This window comes from Octopus sinensis, linkage group LG2, assembly GCF_006345805.1.
Source record: "Octopus sinensis linkage group LG2, ASM634580v1, whole genome shotgun sequence".
Classification (NCBI taxonomy): Eukaryota; Metazoa; Mollusca; class Cephalopoda; order Octopoda; family Octopodidae; genus Octopus; species Octopus sinensis.
Window position 1 is genome coordinate 187350450 of NC_042998.1, and position 16603 is coordinate 187367052.

General features: G+C 34.9%; 1 protein-coding gene across 6 annotated transcripts in view; it reads left to right on the top strand.

Moving 5' to 3' along the window:
• Nucleotides 1–16603, top strand: part of LOC115223308 (ceramide transfer protein) — a 111387-nt gene that overhangs the window by 62577 nt on the left and 32207 nt on the right. For 2 of the 6 annotated variants that reach the window (XM_029793822.2, XM_029793854.2), the window contains 4 exons: nt 934–1041; nt 1331–1463; nt 2684–2788; nt 14234–14275. In XM_029793822.2, the coding sequence (XP_029649682.1) occupies nt 934–1041; nt 1331–1463; nt 2684–2788; nt 14234–14275 (388 nt within the window). The remainder of the gene's footprint in view (nt 1–933; nt 1042–1330; nt 1464–2683; nt 2789–14233; nt 14276–16603) is intronic. The other 4 variants (XM_029793838.2, XM_029793859.2, XM_029793847.2 and 1 more) reach the window with 2 other exon arrangements.

Genomic DNA, 16603 nt, shown 5'->3' on the forward strand with positions numbered 1-16603 from the left:
GGATTGTATTACTGAACTAAAACACCACAAATGTTGCTTAATGCCTCACTTATAAAAGTTATCTAATCCATTTAGATTTGGAATCTGAGTGGTTCTGTATCCTTTCCTTGCTGTCACATATTCATCCAGTCCTTTAGTTTAAATCTTTTAAGCCAAAACATTTATGGGCATACTGATGTAATAACTTCAAGTAGCTGAATGTGTGATGTAGAAACTTTTAATCCAAGTAGTCAGTGATACTTTGTGTGTATGTGTGTTATTTATGACACTTTCCAACCTTCATTGTTTAGCCCACAAACACATTAATTTTTATTTCTTATAGTTGCTCTGATGATCTGTGTTCTGTTCAGTCTGCTATCATTATCTTAACTCAAGTTGAAACTGTATTTCACATTTCTTTTGATTCTTTCTCAACCTCTCTCATATACTAAACAATGTGAAGTCTTTTTCACCTACAACATTTCAGTTTGTTTCCCTTTTTATTAGATGATTATATTTTCACCAATTAACCTGTTTCAATGCTGTTAATATTAACAAATGTCACTAAACCTTCCCACTTAAGACTTGGGTAGCTCAAAATCTATCTCATCATTGCTGCCCTTAAAATTGTTGAAGTAGATCTAGGCATAATGGAGATTGTTATTAATGATGATGCAACACATTAATTTACGAAGATTTAAGATATTTGCAAAAAGTCTTAAATTGTCTTTAATGTATTATATTAAAGTGCCACAAACCTGTTGATAGGGGCATTGTTTAATAATTGTTTTGCTTATATTGTAATAACTTTGAATGATGATATTTACTTGTAGTTATTCACATCTATTTTTTTTCTCCTGGAGTAAAGTTTGGTACAAACAAGAAAATTAATTGTAATTTTGAAATCCTGTTGATACATCATCGAATTCAACTGATTTTTTGCTTTTCTCCCAGCAGGCTGAATCTGGCTATGGAAGTGAGAATAGCTTAAAAAGACATGGTTCTCTGCTCTCTCTAACGTCGGGTACAAGTTTATCAACAGCATCAGCCTCCTCTTTCAAGGTAAGAATGTTTTAATTTCTTTTTATTTTTAACTCTGGTTAAAATAAAAAGTTACTTTTAGAATCATTTCAATCTAGGCATTTTTTTTTTGCTGTGTGTATTCATTCCATATGTTAATGTTTTTAAATTTTGGTTAGTTTTTAAAATAATTCTTCTAACAATGTTGTAATATTGCTAATAATCATGGCTCTTTAAAAATAGTTATTTCTCAAAAAAAAAAGTACCTGTCAGTTATAAATTTACGAAATTTAAAAAAAATTTTCTAATTTTTTTGTTTTTTGTTTCTTAGCGTGGTAGAGGTCTTCGAGAAAAATTGGCTGAAATGGAAACATTTCGAGATATTCTTTGCCGCCAGGTGGATACATTACAGAGTTATTTTGATAGCTGTGCTTCTGCGGTGGCTGAAGGAACTGTACATGATTGTAAGTAGCAAAATGCAATACAAGCAGAACTTTGTAACATTTTGAGTGCATGTGTAAATGTATGTTGTGTCAGTGATTATAATAGATTCCCAAATAAATTTATATGCATAGTTTTGTGACTGTATTTTCATATATCAAAACTTTTATGTTTATTGGCATGGAGTGGATGAGAAGTTTCAACAGTGTTTTTTTTGACTTGTCACATCATCATCTTTATGTGGCTCAGCATTCAGAGATCAGCCCTGACCCCTTCTGCTCACATCTTCATTAGTTTTCCGCAGGTTCTTTTTGTAGCATCATACTTTGTGCACAAGAATCAAACAAAACTATTTGAGTTTTTCAAAGAATTTACATGGGTGCTTCATCTGGTTCACCTGTCACATATGAAGTTCCCTTGTCATTAGCCTAGCTTTGATTCTGCTATGCCCATTTTGTGGTTGTAAACCATGTTCGGTACCCAGTTTGGAATACCTATTTCTTTATTACCCACAAGGGGCTAAACACAGAGGGGACAAACAAGGACAGACATAGGTATTAAGTCGATTACATCGACCCCAGTGCGTAACTGGTACTTAATTTATCGACCCCGAAAGGATGAAAGGCAAAGTCAACCTCGGCGGAATTTGAACTCACAACGTAACGCAGACGAAATACCGCTAAGCATTTCGCCCGGCTTGCTAACGTTTCTGCCAGCTCGCCGCCTTTTGGAATACCTACCTACTCCTTTTCTGTGTAGTGAGTTTGGCTATCTCTCTTGATGGTTGCAGAACCTTGTCTCCTTCCCTGCTAACTAGAACATTTGTCTTTATTGTGTTTACAGTGAATCCTCTCAGCTCTAGACTTTGCTTCCACTTTTGAAATTTCTTCCCCAATTCTTCAACAGATTCACCTATGAGAATTAGGTGAACACCATATAGCAGTCTTAGAGGGAGCTGATCTTAAATTCCCCTATTAAGGGCCAAAGAACTATAATAAGCAGGTGGGAGTCTGAGAACTGTATCCTGATGTACACTTACCCATGTGCTAAATTTATTACTGAATTTATTTCTAACTTTTGATAATGGTATCCCTACCTGGCTTACACTGGTCTTGCAAGCTCTTTATCTACACTAAATTTTCACAGTGACCTATAAACTGTACACGTACAAACATGTTTGTGTGTATGCATATGTTTATATCCATGACATTTTTCTGATGATGTTTTACATGCTCTGTTTCAGTGACTGAACATGATGACGACATCGATGATATCGATGATTATGATACACCAACATCGGGTTCATCACATCCCTCAAAGATAGGTGGTCTAAAAGGACGGGATCTCGGTAAGTTTATTATTATCAATTTTATATATATTAGGTCATCCCATAAACAATGCAATTTTTTTTATACTTCTTTTATTTTTCAAAATTAAGATAAACAAAGTTCTTTTTTTTAAATCTAAAATATACTCTCTTTCATTTTCTACAATGTTCTTCCATCTATCTGGTAGACTTGTAAGGCCCCTCTTCCAAAATTCACTTGCCTGTGATGAAAAAAAAATATTCCTCCAGTACTGTTCTGACTTTGTCTACAGAATTCATATTTTCTCCATCGAAACAATTTTAAAGACTGCAGAATAAATGATAATCAGATGGGGCAATGTCCGGCAAATATGGTGGGTGGGGCATTGTTTCCCATTCAAACTGCTCCAACCTTTGGAATGTCGTCCTTGCTGTATGAGGCAAAGCATTATCCTGATGGAAGAACACCTTTTGTCTTGAAACCAAAGATGGTCATTTTCTTTCTAGTGCTGACTTAAGCTGTTCACATTAGATTTCCTTTGTTACCGTTTGGTTAGGGTTTAAAAGTTCAAAGTGGACTAAACCTTTCATATTCCACCAAACAGATATGTAGGTGAAGACTTTCTTTAGCCTGGGGTGGTGGTGTTTCTCCTTTCCCTATCCACTGTCTTCAGAGCTTGATATTTTTATAGAGAACCCATTTCTCATTGCCAATCGTTATTCATTCCAAAAAAGGTTCATTCGTGAGATGTGACAGCAAAGAACACACATTCACTGTCTGCACGCAATTACTCGGAAAGATTGTGAGGAACCCATTGACTCAGCTTGCTGACTTTTCCAATGATACACAGGTATCGATGAATGGTTGAAAGACCAAATCCAAGCTTCCCTGCTAGTTCCTTAACAGTTACAATGGGATTTTGCACCACCAGGGTTTGCAGGGTGCCCTTGTCGTGCTCTACAGATTTTCTAGGACGAGGCTCATCTTGTAGGCTGTAGTTTCTGACTTGGAATTTCTGGAATCACCATTGACACTGGCTTGCACGTATAGTCTGATCCCCATATACTGCATTAATATTCCTTGCGTCATTATTGAACTCATAAAGCAAAATATGCCAAATATGCTCCTTTGTCACTTCCATTTTAGCTTTGAGAAAATAACTGTTAAAATCAAACTGCACTCTTCAAAATTTGCACTAAGATTAAGGACAAGGTAAAATTACTACCTGCTTTTATAGCAAGTTGATGCAGGTAGTTTATCCTGTCCCCCTCCAACTTTTAGTTCATGCAATTGAAAAAAAAAAACCGCATTATTTATGCAGCCATTCTGTTAATACTCTGTATTTCAAGATATATTTCTTTTCTTTATCTGTCACCCTTTTCTTCATCTGTTGAGGCATATATTCATACTAACCCCAGACCCATTGTTAGCTATAATTTCTATGTAATTTCCATTGTGTATGTTCCCCATGTAGACCATATTAAACTTCCGTAAACGTTTCCAATATTAGATATCTTCTATTTATTTAATAATATTCCTTTTTCATAGATACATCCTCCTCTCGTATACCCCATTACTAGATATGTCCTCTCTTACCTTCTCCATTATTGCATATGTTCTTCCTCACATATGTTAATAATTATTTTCCTTGTACCACTGATTGCTAATTCTCTTACCTTTATTAATTCCTTGAATGTGATTGGCATAATGTTTGTTGTCAACATTTGTATACAGCCCTTAACTCCAGATAACCATATGTATTCCTGTTATATCAGTTTCTTTTACAAAAATCAAGTATGCCTCTTGAAATATTTGTAAACTTAACTAGTTTAAAAGCCCAATTACCTGTGTTTGTGTCACTGAAAGCAATTACAATTTACTGGTGAGTTATGTCCTGTATGATGATGCCACTGATTAATTTCAGCTCAGACATGTTTTCATTTCATTTAATTTATAATTGGATGTAATTGGATATTTCTTGCTGAGTGTAATATGTATACTATCATATCTTTGAAAGCAGAGATTACTGGGTGGTTAAGAAGTTCACTTCACAACCCTTCTACTCTTGATTCAGCTTGACAAAAACAGAGTGAATTATATGCATGTATGCATGTTTATAGGTAGACAGATAATTGGAAATGTCTACATGTGGTTGCAGCCTAGAATGACAAGATGATAATAGATTTACAGGAGAGAAAAGATCTAAGCAATTGCAACAACTGGCTAAGAATATCCATGCAGTGTGTTTCTGCCAAAGTGTTCTACAGTGTCTCTTGTCTGAAGTAAGTGGTTGATGACGTTTATCAGAGGAACTGGTGGGATTCAGGTTGTGCAGTGAGAAAATCCTTGCATTTTGTAACATAATCAAGCTGAGTTGTGAGTTCCAGCAGCCACTTTTGGTCAGCTTCATCAACTTCAAGAAGGCTCTTAAGAAGATGCACAGGTAATCTCTGGGAACTTGGAGAAGATTGACATTATCAGAGGAGTGTGTTAAGGATGTGTAGTGTCTTCCCTTTTTTTTTTTGTGCTATGGAGGATCCAGCATATGAAACCAAATAGAAATAGGAAAGACTTGTAGACCTTCACTTTGCTGATGTTTTAGGCTTCCTTAGTGCCATATCTGTGGTAATGCAAGACATGGTCACCAGTCTCAGTAACAACAGCTCAAAGATTGTTCTTCAGATCAGCAATGAAAAGACAGAAGTGATAATTATTGATGAGGTGCAGCAGCAGAAAGTAATATAGAGAAGAGTCTTGGCAAAAATGCTGCTGTTTTCCTAATCCTGAAGCTTTTATGATCCAATTCCTCCTCCAACCAAACTCTGCTTATATACATCATCATGGTGATGACAACTTGTGGCTGCAAGATGGGGAAAAGACTAGCAGAATCTGTAGAACTACTACTGATGTCTTCCACAGGGCCGTACTAAGGATATCTTGGCCCAACTATATTATGAGTGAAGTTATGGAAAGAGTCAGGCTAAGTTACTTGCTGGATACCACCACTGTGAAATGGCAGGTACTTGGCCATGTTTTGTGTGCTCATGAAAAAACCAGAGAGATTGAATAAAATACAAGGCAAATCTGTCAAGATCTGATTGAGGACTGTGGACAAGTACCTGGCAGATATAGACCAGACCTGGTTTGGAGTAGAACTTGCAATCATGCTGGGTGGAAATCTCTTTATTCTATGATGTTCTTTAAGAAGCAATATCTGGTGGTCAATGCGGAAACTGGGGATAGACAAGTGGCTGGTAAGAGCTGTAAAAGCTTTGTACAGGGATGCTGTCAGTAAGGTGTGAGGGTGGGCAACGAGTGTAGTGAAGAATTCTGAGTAGAAGTTGGGGTTCACCAAGGATCAGTCCTCATCCCACTCTTATTCATTATAGTCCTCCAGGCAATAACAGAGGAATTCAAGACAGGCTGCTCCTGCGAGCTCCTCTATGCTGATGACCTTGCTCTAATAGCCAAGTCACTGCCAGAACTGGAGATGAAGTTTAGGGTGTGGAAGCAAGGTCTAGACTCGAAGGGCCTTAGTGTTAACCTGGCCAAAACCAAAGTCTGAGTTGTCAAATCACAACCCCCTTCAGGTAGATGGTCCTGCTCGATCTGTAGAAAAGGCATGGGTAAAAACTTCATATGATGTACCCAGTGTAAGCTATGGACACATGAATGGTGCATAGCTAATTCCACAGCCTATGTTTCCTCAAGTCTAATGAAGTACAATTATTCAATAACTCTGCTGCTTTTTCAGTCATTAGACTGGGGCACTACCTTGAAATATTTTTAGCCAATCACTTGATCCTGGCACTTATTTTTTTTAAGCCTGGTACTTATTCCATTGGTCTCTTTTGTTGAGCCATTAAGTTATGGGTATATAGACACACCAACACCTGTTATCAAGTAGTGGTAGAGGAAAAACACATGCACAAAGACACACACACACACACACACAATGAGCTTCTTTCAGTTTCTGTTTGCCAAATCCACTCGCAAGACTTTTGGTCAGCCTGCAGCTATAGCAGAAGAGGTTTACCCAAGGTGCCAAGCAGTGGAATGAAAATTTTCTTTTTATCAAGCACCAAAGAACAACATCAAGGAAATCAGAACTTTTCTTTCATAGTTTTTATCATTTCGAATAAGAATTTCCTTATGAATAGAGATCATAAACTATATATATTTGATTTAATTTTGAAAATAAATTATGTATTATGTCTGTTTATCTCATTATTAAGTGTACAGATATCTACACATAAAAGCAATTGTTTATGAATTAGTGTTTACTTCTGGTTTTTGTGCACTGCTGTTATTTATCTATTGTAACTTTTGTCTGTACTTGTTTAGAAAATATATGTAAGTTTTATAACATTGTTAATATATAAACTTTAATTCAGAATTAAGGAATTAATTTTCACTGCAACTTTTTATTTTGTATTTATTACTTTTGTCATTGCATCCCTAACCAGCCTTGATTTGGCACATAGGTGTTTGGTTCAAGAAATAGGTACTAAGTATCTTAAGCTCCAAATATATAAATCTCGGACTCATTGAAGATCTCCCTGTACACTTTGACAATGATTTATTGGAGTGCCATGTTGCCATCTGAGCAAGCTGCATTTTCTCTGTTTAGTTTCATTTGCTTTGTGAAAGTGTTCTTGCCTAGTGGTTTGGGATTTGAACCCGAGAACAAAATTGTGGGTTTGATTTGTGGACTAGGCAGCACAATGTGTCCTTGAACAAGGTATTTTATTTCATGTTGCTCCTGTCTAAGGTTGTGTATATGCTTGATGAGAATTACTTATCAGTTAAAAAGAGTGGGTAACAAGATGGATTTTTGTGGTTCCTTTTGGGAAACTACAAATTCTCAAGGTATTGTTATTGTTTTCTACATAAGTTGGCAACATTGGGAAGAATTTGGCAGCCAATGTTTTGTGTTCTTTTTATTGTTGATCAGCACTGATGCAGCAGGCTTATGATCAAAGGCATTCCAACCATGACCATCCTATCTTTTTTGTATATCAGGGACTATGTTGTCCAATGTCTTCTTGATTTAAGATGGTGGGGTATAATTTCACTGCTATTTCTAGCTTATCAAATTACTACAGAGAAGCTCACTCTCTGACTTGTTTTATCTTGTTTAAGGATGTGTTCAATATTTGTTTAGAAATCAGCAGAGGGAATGGAGTTAAATGCTTTTCTGATGTCAACAGTATTTAGAATGATGTGTTTTGTGTTCATTGAATAAGGTTTGTGAGTAGTTTAGGTAGAATGGGGGCATTTATGGGTTGATGATACCAGGAATTAGCATTTCTAGTGTAGCTTTTTTAATTAATGCACTATAAAAATGGGGAAAAAAAGCATGTTTAGTCTTAGGTTTACCCTGATTGAGAAGACCTATGATGAAATGTGTTTTGGTTATGGCCATCCTATTTTAAAAAGACATATTATTTTCTTGGGTCTAATTAAGTTATGATTAGACTATCAAGTGTAGCTTTCATTTTTTAAGATGGTAGAATGTAAAATGAGGGAAATTGGACTCTATTTTTACTAAGTTGAGTGACTGTAGAGACATCTTCATCGGTTCCAACATTGCTTGGGATAATCCTATTATTTAGTCTACTGAATAATAATTGTTTCTGCACCTGACTAGATTTTAGTTCTTTTCTAAAAGTACAAATCTGTGTCATACTACCAAGACTTAATAATCTTGCTTCCCTTTTTCCATCTTTTTAAACAAATCTAAAACATATTGTTACTGTTGATGTTGTATGAAGGCCGTATATGGCAACACTGATGAAATACAGGACAAAAAGTCTTGCAGTTTTATTTTGTCTCTTCGTTTCTGGATTAATGAAATAACTACCAGTCAAGCATCCATGTAATTGTGGCCTTGTGCCAATTCAAGAACTCATTATTATTTTAATTCTTTGTACCTATCTCATATAGCTTCCTTGCTGAAATAGTGCAAATTTAAATATATATTGATGGCTGCATTACCATTTGGGTGTAAGCTGTTGCATCATCTACTGAATGGTGGCAGCTACTGCACCTAACTTTTAGTTGCTTTTGAAGAGGTGCCAGTCTCTTCAGTAGTACCAAGATAATGTAATTTTGCTGTTTTTGCTCCACATATTTTTTCTTTTGAAACATATCTGAGAGTTCGTAAATAACAATCCTCAGTATGTAAGCTTTATTTATAAAATTGCTGTATACAACAACTGGATCTCTAAATGTTCAAAGACTATAAACTTTTTGGAAAAGCAAAACAAACAAATAAATAAATAAATAAAAAGGGTAAATTAAATTTTAGCTTAGAAGTTTGTAAATAGATTGCTTTCAAAATGTCTTGCAATAATATCAAGGGAAGTGATAATTTTGCTAATATTAGTAACTGAAATAAAATGTATCTAATTAAATTGACACTTCTCAATCTTTTGTCATTTAAAAGTGTTTTCTTTTTTCTTTTTTTTTTTGTATAAATAATTTCCTCTTTGAATCAGAGGTGACATTTTAAGCTGGTATTTACAGTTTTTATCAATAACCTTCCTCAATCAGTAAAAAAAGAGGGAAAGTTGAACTTGTGTGTTTTTTTTCATTCATAAAGAAACAACTGTTTTATAGATTCCCTCCTCTCCATCCAAGCTGACAAATCTGTCAACCTCCTCTTTATCATCATCATCACCATAACAATTTAGCTGTTTTCAAGAGCACATATTTAAATAAAATCTTATTTCTCTCGAGTTATTTAAGAACAACTTAAAACATTGAAATGAAAATATTTTTATTCAGAAGTTATATTTGTGATGAACAATGTTTTACTCAGTTTTAATAATTTCAGATTAGAATATTTAATTTATAACTACAGGACTGAGCATATTTAAAATAAGATTGGTAGCCCAATAAAACTGAAGACACAGATGTGTATTGTGTAAAATTGATATATTATTTGATGTTTTAGCAACAACTTTAACTACAGGCATGCCATGTAGTTAAAGCCTTTGCTTTATAATTACATGTTTGATCTTGCTGTGCTACACTTGAAACAAATGTTTTGCACCATAGTCTCAGATTTATCCAAACCTTGTAAGTGAAATTACGAGAAAGGAAATTGTGAAGAAGCCTATCAACTGAAGTATGCCTGCTCTTGAGTAATGGTTTAATTCATTTCCCATTGTAGCACCACTAGGCCCTCAGTGGAATCCTTTCTGTTACAAGCAAGAGGACCAGGTCTCCGGCCTGAGCAAATTCAATTCCTTGGTCTGCTACTTCATGAGTTACTGTTTCATCTTCCTTTTCTTTCCACAGCCCTGGATTCTCTGCTGAAGGTAGTGGGCCCTGCTCTACCTCTTTTGTCTAAGATATAGAAATACTGGATAAGTTCTAATTTTGAAGCAGGGAGTCTTATTGAAAGCTGATGAAGAACAAACAGCTTGTGAATATAAACTGTATTTCATTATTCAGAAATGTAATTACCTCATAAACTTGGAATATATATAAAGTTTTGAACTAATAATTTAATATTTAAATATTTAGCCTAAAAAATATGAATATTATAATATTCAAGTTCAGAGCTGTCTCCTATAACTTTGTGGCCTTTTATTTAGGAAATTAATGTCAATCTGTAAAACAAATGATAAAGTAGGGATGGCAGTTAGAATTGATGGTTTTGCAATGGATAGTGACAGGTACTAGTTATGTGTATATTAATGTGCCATGAGTAGAAGAATTTAACTTTGCGTGTGGGGCTTTTATTATGCGGTAAAATCTATTCACAAAAACTAGCTATTATCTCAACGGTAGCTAACAAACATGTCACTGCTGTTGGGGATTACTGTAACTAAGCATGGTCAGCAAAAGTAAATGCATAGGAGAGAGAGAGTGAGATAGAGTTGGCTATGAAGCTTCTGACACCAATTTTGAAAGACCAGTAAATCAAATCCATGACCAAGTGAGAAAAACTGGACTGTCTTTAGATGGTAATAATACATAGTTAAAAATAAAGTAAGCAACCCTATATTTAGGTTGTCATGTTTAAATTTTCTCAATTACTATTAGATTATTGAAGAGATTCTATTTTACATAAGTTTATGGAACTACAGAAACAGTACAATGCCAGATAAAACACTTAATGGTATTTAGTTGCTTTCCTCTACATTCTGAATTCAAATCCTGCCAGGTGCAATAGAATTAGTAACATTTATATATTGTATGTTAGTTTGCTTTTATTTTTGACCTTGGACCAGTTTTTAGCAGCAAGCACTGTTGTCCTGATGAAACATCACTCCTTTTCGATTCACTAAAGCGGGTCTTTTTTTCTTCAAAGCTTGGTTCAAATGCTCTAATTGCTAAGAGTAGACTTGAGCATTGATTGTTGCATTAGGTGGTAACAATTCAAAGTGAATTACTCCTTTGCAATCCCACCAGATAGAGAGAAGAACCTTTTTCCCATGAAGTTCCCTTCTCGGTTGTGGTTGAGCTTTTTCCCTTTTACCAAGCCACTGTTTATGATGTTTAACATTTCGATAGAAGATCCATTTTTCATCACCAGTTTCAAGTCTATCCAAAAAGAGTGAAATGAGTTCGTGAGAATGGAGAGAAGAGCAGATGTCAACTTGGGATTTGCGGTTGCTTTTGGACAATTCACGAGGCACCCATTTTCCAAATTTAGGAACCTTTCCAAGTTGTTGAAGATGATGAACAATTGTATGGTTTGAACTAAGCTTTATTGCCAATTCTTCAACTGATAATGCAAGATTTTCTTCAAGTAATGCCTCAAGGAGCTTATCATCAAACTCAACTGGACGTCGTCCTGTTCAATCTTCAAGGTTGAAATCTCCACTTCTGAATTTTGCAAACCATCTTCTGCAAGTTCTTTCATTCAAGCATTCTTTCCCATAAACTGAGTGTATGTTTTGAGTCACTTCGGCTGCAGAGTTTCCTTTTTTGTACTTATAAAGCATTATGTGCCTCAAATGCTCTTTGGATGCTTCTATGTTAGAAAGGGTTTCAATCGAAGAAATTTTAATTCTATTATTCTGTAAAATAATGTTTAATTAGTTTATATGTACAAAAAATGCATAAAAATGATTTTTAATTCCATTAGACATTCCAAAAATACTATTAAATTTCATTCAATTTTAAGAAAAAGGTAAAATCGGACAGGACTTATGGGATGACCTGCACCATCTCCAAAACAATTTTCTGGCCTGGTGCCTAGTGTAGAAAAGAATAAACTTTATTTTACATTTCTTGCCCACAAGAGATTATGTTCAATCTTTAGCATACTTTTGTATTACATTTACATGGCTGCAACAATGAATTAGTCTAGCAGTTGTTTATGGCAATGCTTTGTGTGTCTGTACAGTGCTGGAATATTGATGGACCTACCTTCTCCTTTTGTACATTTGTCATCACCATCATTTAACACTTTCCATGCTAGTATGGCTTGGAGGGTTTGACAGGAGCTGGCCAGCAGGCTCCAATTGTCAGTTTTAGTGTGGTTTCTATGGCTAGATGCCCTTTGTAATGCAAATCATTTTACAGTATGCACAGGTGTTTTTAACACGGCACTAATACAGGTGCTTTTTATGTGATACCAGCACAGGTGCTTTTTATGTGGCTCGGCACTAAGTAGCTTGCAAGACAAAGGTCTCTTGGTTGAAAGAGGGAAGGAGAGAAACTGAGGGAAGTGGCTGTGTGCCAAGCAATAGGTTAGAGTATGATAGAGGGGACAGAAATATTTGTCTTATTACAGAGGAAATACTTGGCCACTCCAGTAGGACAAGGAAGGTAGGAGAAAGTGTTAGAAAGATAGATACAACGAAAGAGAAGTTGGTGGTGTTGGAGATGTATTGGGACCTCTCCACAGTGAACAGTGGTGGTGTATAAGTAGTACAAGGGGAGTAGCAGGGGATGTTCCATAAGAGTTGTGAGGGAATATGTTTAGAGATGGGGGAAGACATGACTATAGTTAGTGATGGTGAGGGAAATTGTAGAGACTGGGAGGGAGTAAGGAAGCACAAGAGGGCATGGAGAGTTTGTGGATAGGCACACGAGAGTGGAGGGGGGATGGGGACTGCAGCAGGTGTTGGGAGATGGGAAAATTTTGACAGAGGTCAGAGAATATGGGGAGGGGCATGACCACAATTCCACTTCTCTTGATGTGTCTTCTCAAATACAGCAAATTGCCTGGATCACAAGTCCCCTACACAATTAAGAGATTGGCACTTCTTTATGCAGCTGTCCTCAACCATTTTCATCACATGATCATACCCGCACAATCTTCTCTCTTGCACACTATATCTGATGCCTCTTATATCCAATTTTTCTCTTGAAGCACACTCTGTCGTACAAACACACTGATGCTGCACATCCAGCAGAGCATGCTGTCTTCAAATAAAAAATGAGGAGAATGGAAATATTCAATTATTTACTATTTAATCCTATTCGATTAATGACATATCTTGAAGAGACCTTTCTGGATTAGTAGGTTGTTAGAATGAGATTAAGTTTTCCAGATTTCGTTTTACTCCTGTTGTAACTCCTTTTCTTAAGTCTTATGGAACATTTGCCTTGGACTAAGTATTGAAGAATCATGCAAGCCTATGTTGAAGAATTTCTGAATAGCAGTTTCATCATCTTTTATACACTCACTTTTCCATGTCAGCATGGTTTGAATGTAACCTCTTGAAGCAATATTCTATGACCAGATGCCCTTCCTGATCCAACCCTTATTTTTAAATGAGATACTTTATATAGTACCTTATAAAATACCACTGGTTTCACACATTGAATTGTTAAATTGTGGGATATATTATGTGGAACACAACAGACACCACCACTGCTCAAGTGGTAATAATATGAAGACATAAATTTTTGTGTACATGAATATATTCACTCAACAATTTTGTCAACCAAATTACACTCACAAGGCATTGGTCAACTTGAGTGAACTTCTTAATGACACAGCCATGCCTGCACCTATTTAGTTTGTTCCTAGATATATGAAGTGAGAATATTTGAAATTAGGTAAATGTCTGGGTATTGAAAACAATTCCAAGTTGCTTTGAGTACTGGCATTTACAATCTTAGGTATCATTGATAAAAGTTGTTTAAAGCATATTAAAGAGTTTTAATTGCTCACAAGTAATATGTTATATCAATTCCTCTTACATTTTCTTTTTTTTTTATTTCTGTGTGTGTGTGTGTGTGTGTGTGTGTGTGTGTGTAACCTTAAAACTGCTACTTTCATTTGATTTGCTGTAATTCATTCATAAGTACCTCAAACATACACATACTCCAAGGTTCACTTTCTTTCTCTCTCCCTCTCTCTGAAACAGACAAAAATGCATGTACTTTGTTTGGGCTTTAATATATTCTCTATTTTTCACCATTTAGACTTAAACCAATAAGCATCATTATAAGCGCTCACTAAAACTGTAGATTTATATATAATTGTCACAACTGTTTCCTCTGTTACATTGTAGCCCTCAACCAACAGCGACTGTTTGCTTCCACGCTGATAATGTGTAAATATGAAGCTTTCTTTAAAACAATTTGTATCTTCCCTTCAACTAAATAGCTCATTCCGTAAACTATTTCAAAATTATCTTAGAGCTTTGTTTTATATGAACTTCACACATTATGCTGTACTTGTTTCCATACTCTTCTTACATAATGCTTTAGCTAATACTCTTTCTATATCTTTGGCCACCCATTTCTTTCTTTCCTTCCTTCTTTCTCTCTATCTCTGATTTTAAAACCTGTGTCTTCTTGAAGTGTTTGACAGCACCTGCTTCTGTCTTCCTTCTATTAGTTAATACCTAACCCTGGTCTAAAAACATTTAATTATTGATGAGTTTCTGTTTGGTAGGTTATAAATTGTATCCTGTACACATCCTCACTATCAGATGAAAAGATAGTCAATAAATATAAGAAGACATTTTGAATAAGATAGTAAAGACATTATAATAATTAGATAGAATAAAGAAGAGAGAGTGTTGGTAATGTTGAATGTAAACAGACTTGGAGTTCAAGAATGGGATGTGACAAGAGATTTAAAAAAGAAAGAATATCAAAAAACAGAAAATTTCCTATTGATAGTAACTGCTGTAGAGTATGGGACAGCAGGATGATTCTTATTTGTCTTTGATTCCTGGTTGATGCACTTAATTTATTCCACTACAACTTTCTGAAAGAATAGGAATAGAATTTACTTTTCCTTTTCTGAAATCTAAATATGTAAAGGTAAGATTCTGGTGAACTACATGCGGGACAGTTTCAATTCTTGTTTGTATTTTATTTTACTTATTTTATGTTGCTAATGCTCTGGAGAAAAGCATGACCTTTGTGCAATCTCATTTTCTACTTCCTATATATCTAAAGCATGCCTAAACTGTTTCCAGTATTCTGCCACAACCCATAGAAACAGTGACAAAGGTGCTAGAGGTTGTTGGGTGATTGTCCAAACTATACTGTAGAGGTTACCTTATCTTTTTGTCATATTTAGAAAGCAGACGCTACTCCTACACCATAGCAGGAAGGGCTTCATTCACTAAGTTATTCAATCATACAAAATACTTGTTCAGTTGTTCTGATCTGAATCTATCCATTACACGTATACATGTGCATTCACTGTGTGATTGTTTGTGCATCTATATATGAATGCATGTGAGCATGCATGTAGTGTAACCCCGGCACCATGGTTTAAAAATATATTCTGTACCTATCTCCTAGATTATGACCAAAGAACATTGAGAATATTGGCAAAAATATGTTTTGGAGCTGAGTAAAGCTTGTCAGATTTCTATAAAGAAGTTAAAATTGAAGAATATTTTCATATATATATATATATTTATGAAATAAGAGGCAGCTGTATGTTTGTATTGTTTAAGTGGTGTGCATAATAAATTAGCATTTGGTGAGCTAATTTTGATTCCTGTATAAAATCTAAAGCTGTTGCTTGCTTATGATCCAACTCATTCTCAGTATCACTCACTGTTAATTTTTTTTTATTATTTAACTGTTTTCTCTGAAAATTTTAGGCTTCATTATGTGCTAAATACCCAAAATTATCAATCAATTCATCCCTTTACATGGTGACTCTTTGCCCATAAGGATCACCCATTTTCACAGAGAAGTGTTTATAAGTTTGTTTTGCAAGCTTGTGTTTGTATTCTCATGACAAAATATTTAAACATATTTCATGCCGGATTGAGTTTTATAAATATGTTTACATAAGAAATCAGCACTATATTGCGATGCTTTCAACTGCTGTTAAAGCCTTTATTTTCATTCAAATATCTCAGAGATATCTTCAATACATAGTGACATTTTCCTTCTCTCCTTTCATCAGTTCACATTTTAATCCTAATTATTTGGTTGATTATGTTCTAATTTATTCAAAAAGATTTATAAAATAACTTTAGAACTCTCAATTGGGTCGTTTAACAGTGGACATATCTACGTTTCAACCATAATGAGGTTAGCTGACTTTCAATGGCTCTTGGTTGCATGTAATGGTTGAGTAAAATGACTGTCAAATAAATCAGTGTATCTTAGTGATGGAGCATAGCAACTTCTCCGTCCAATTCTAGATTTACTGTTATTGAGAAATGTATAGCTTTTCTTCTTCATTTTATACTTCAGTGAAGAGACCAATATATTGTTTTACTTGTTGAATCATTATTCTATCACCCCTTCATTAATATTTAGTTTCAATCATAAACAAAATATTTCCATTCTTCTCTTAATTATCTGACCATTCTATTGATTCTTTGTGAAGATTTTTCTTATCAATAAAAAAATGTTTTCTTTTGATCTTTTGGTAGTATCCCAAAAATCATGTGATCTTTTGG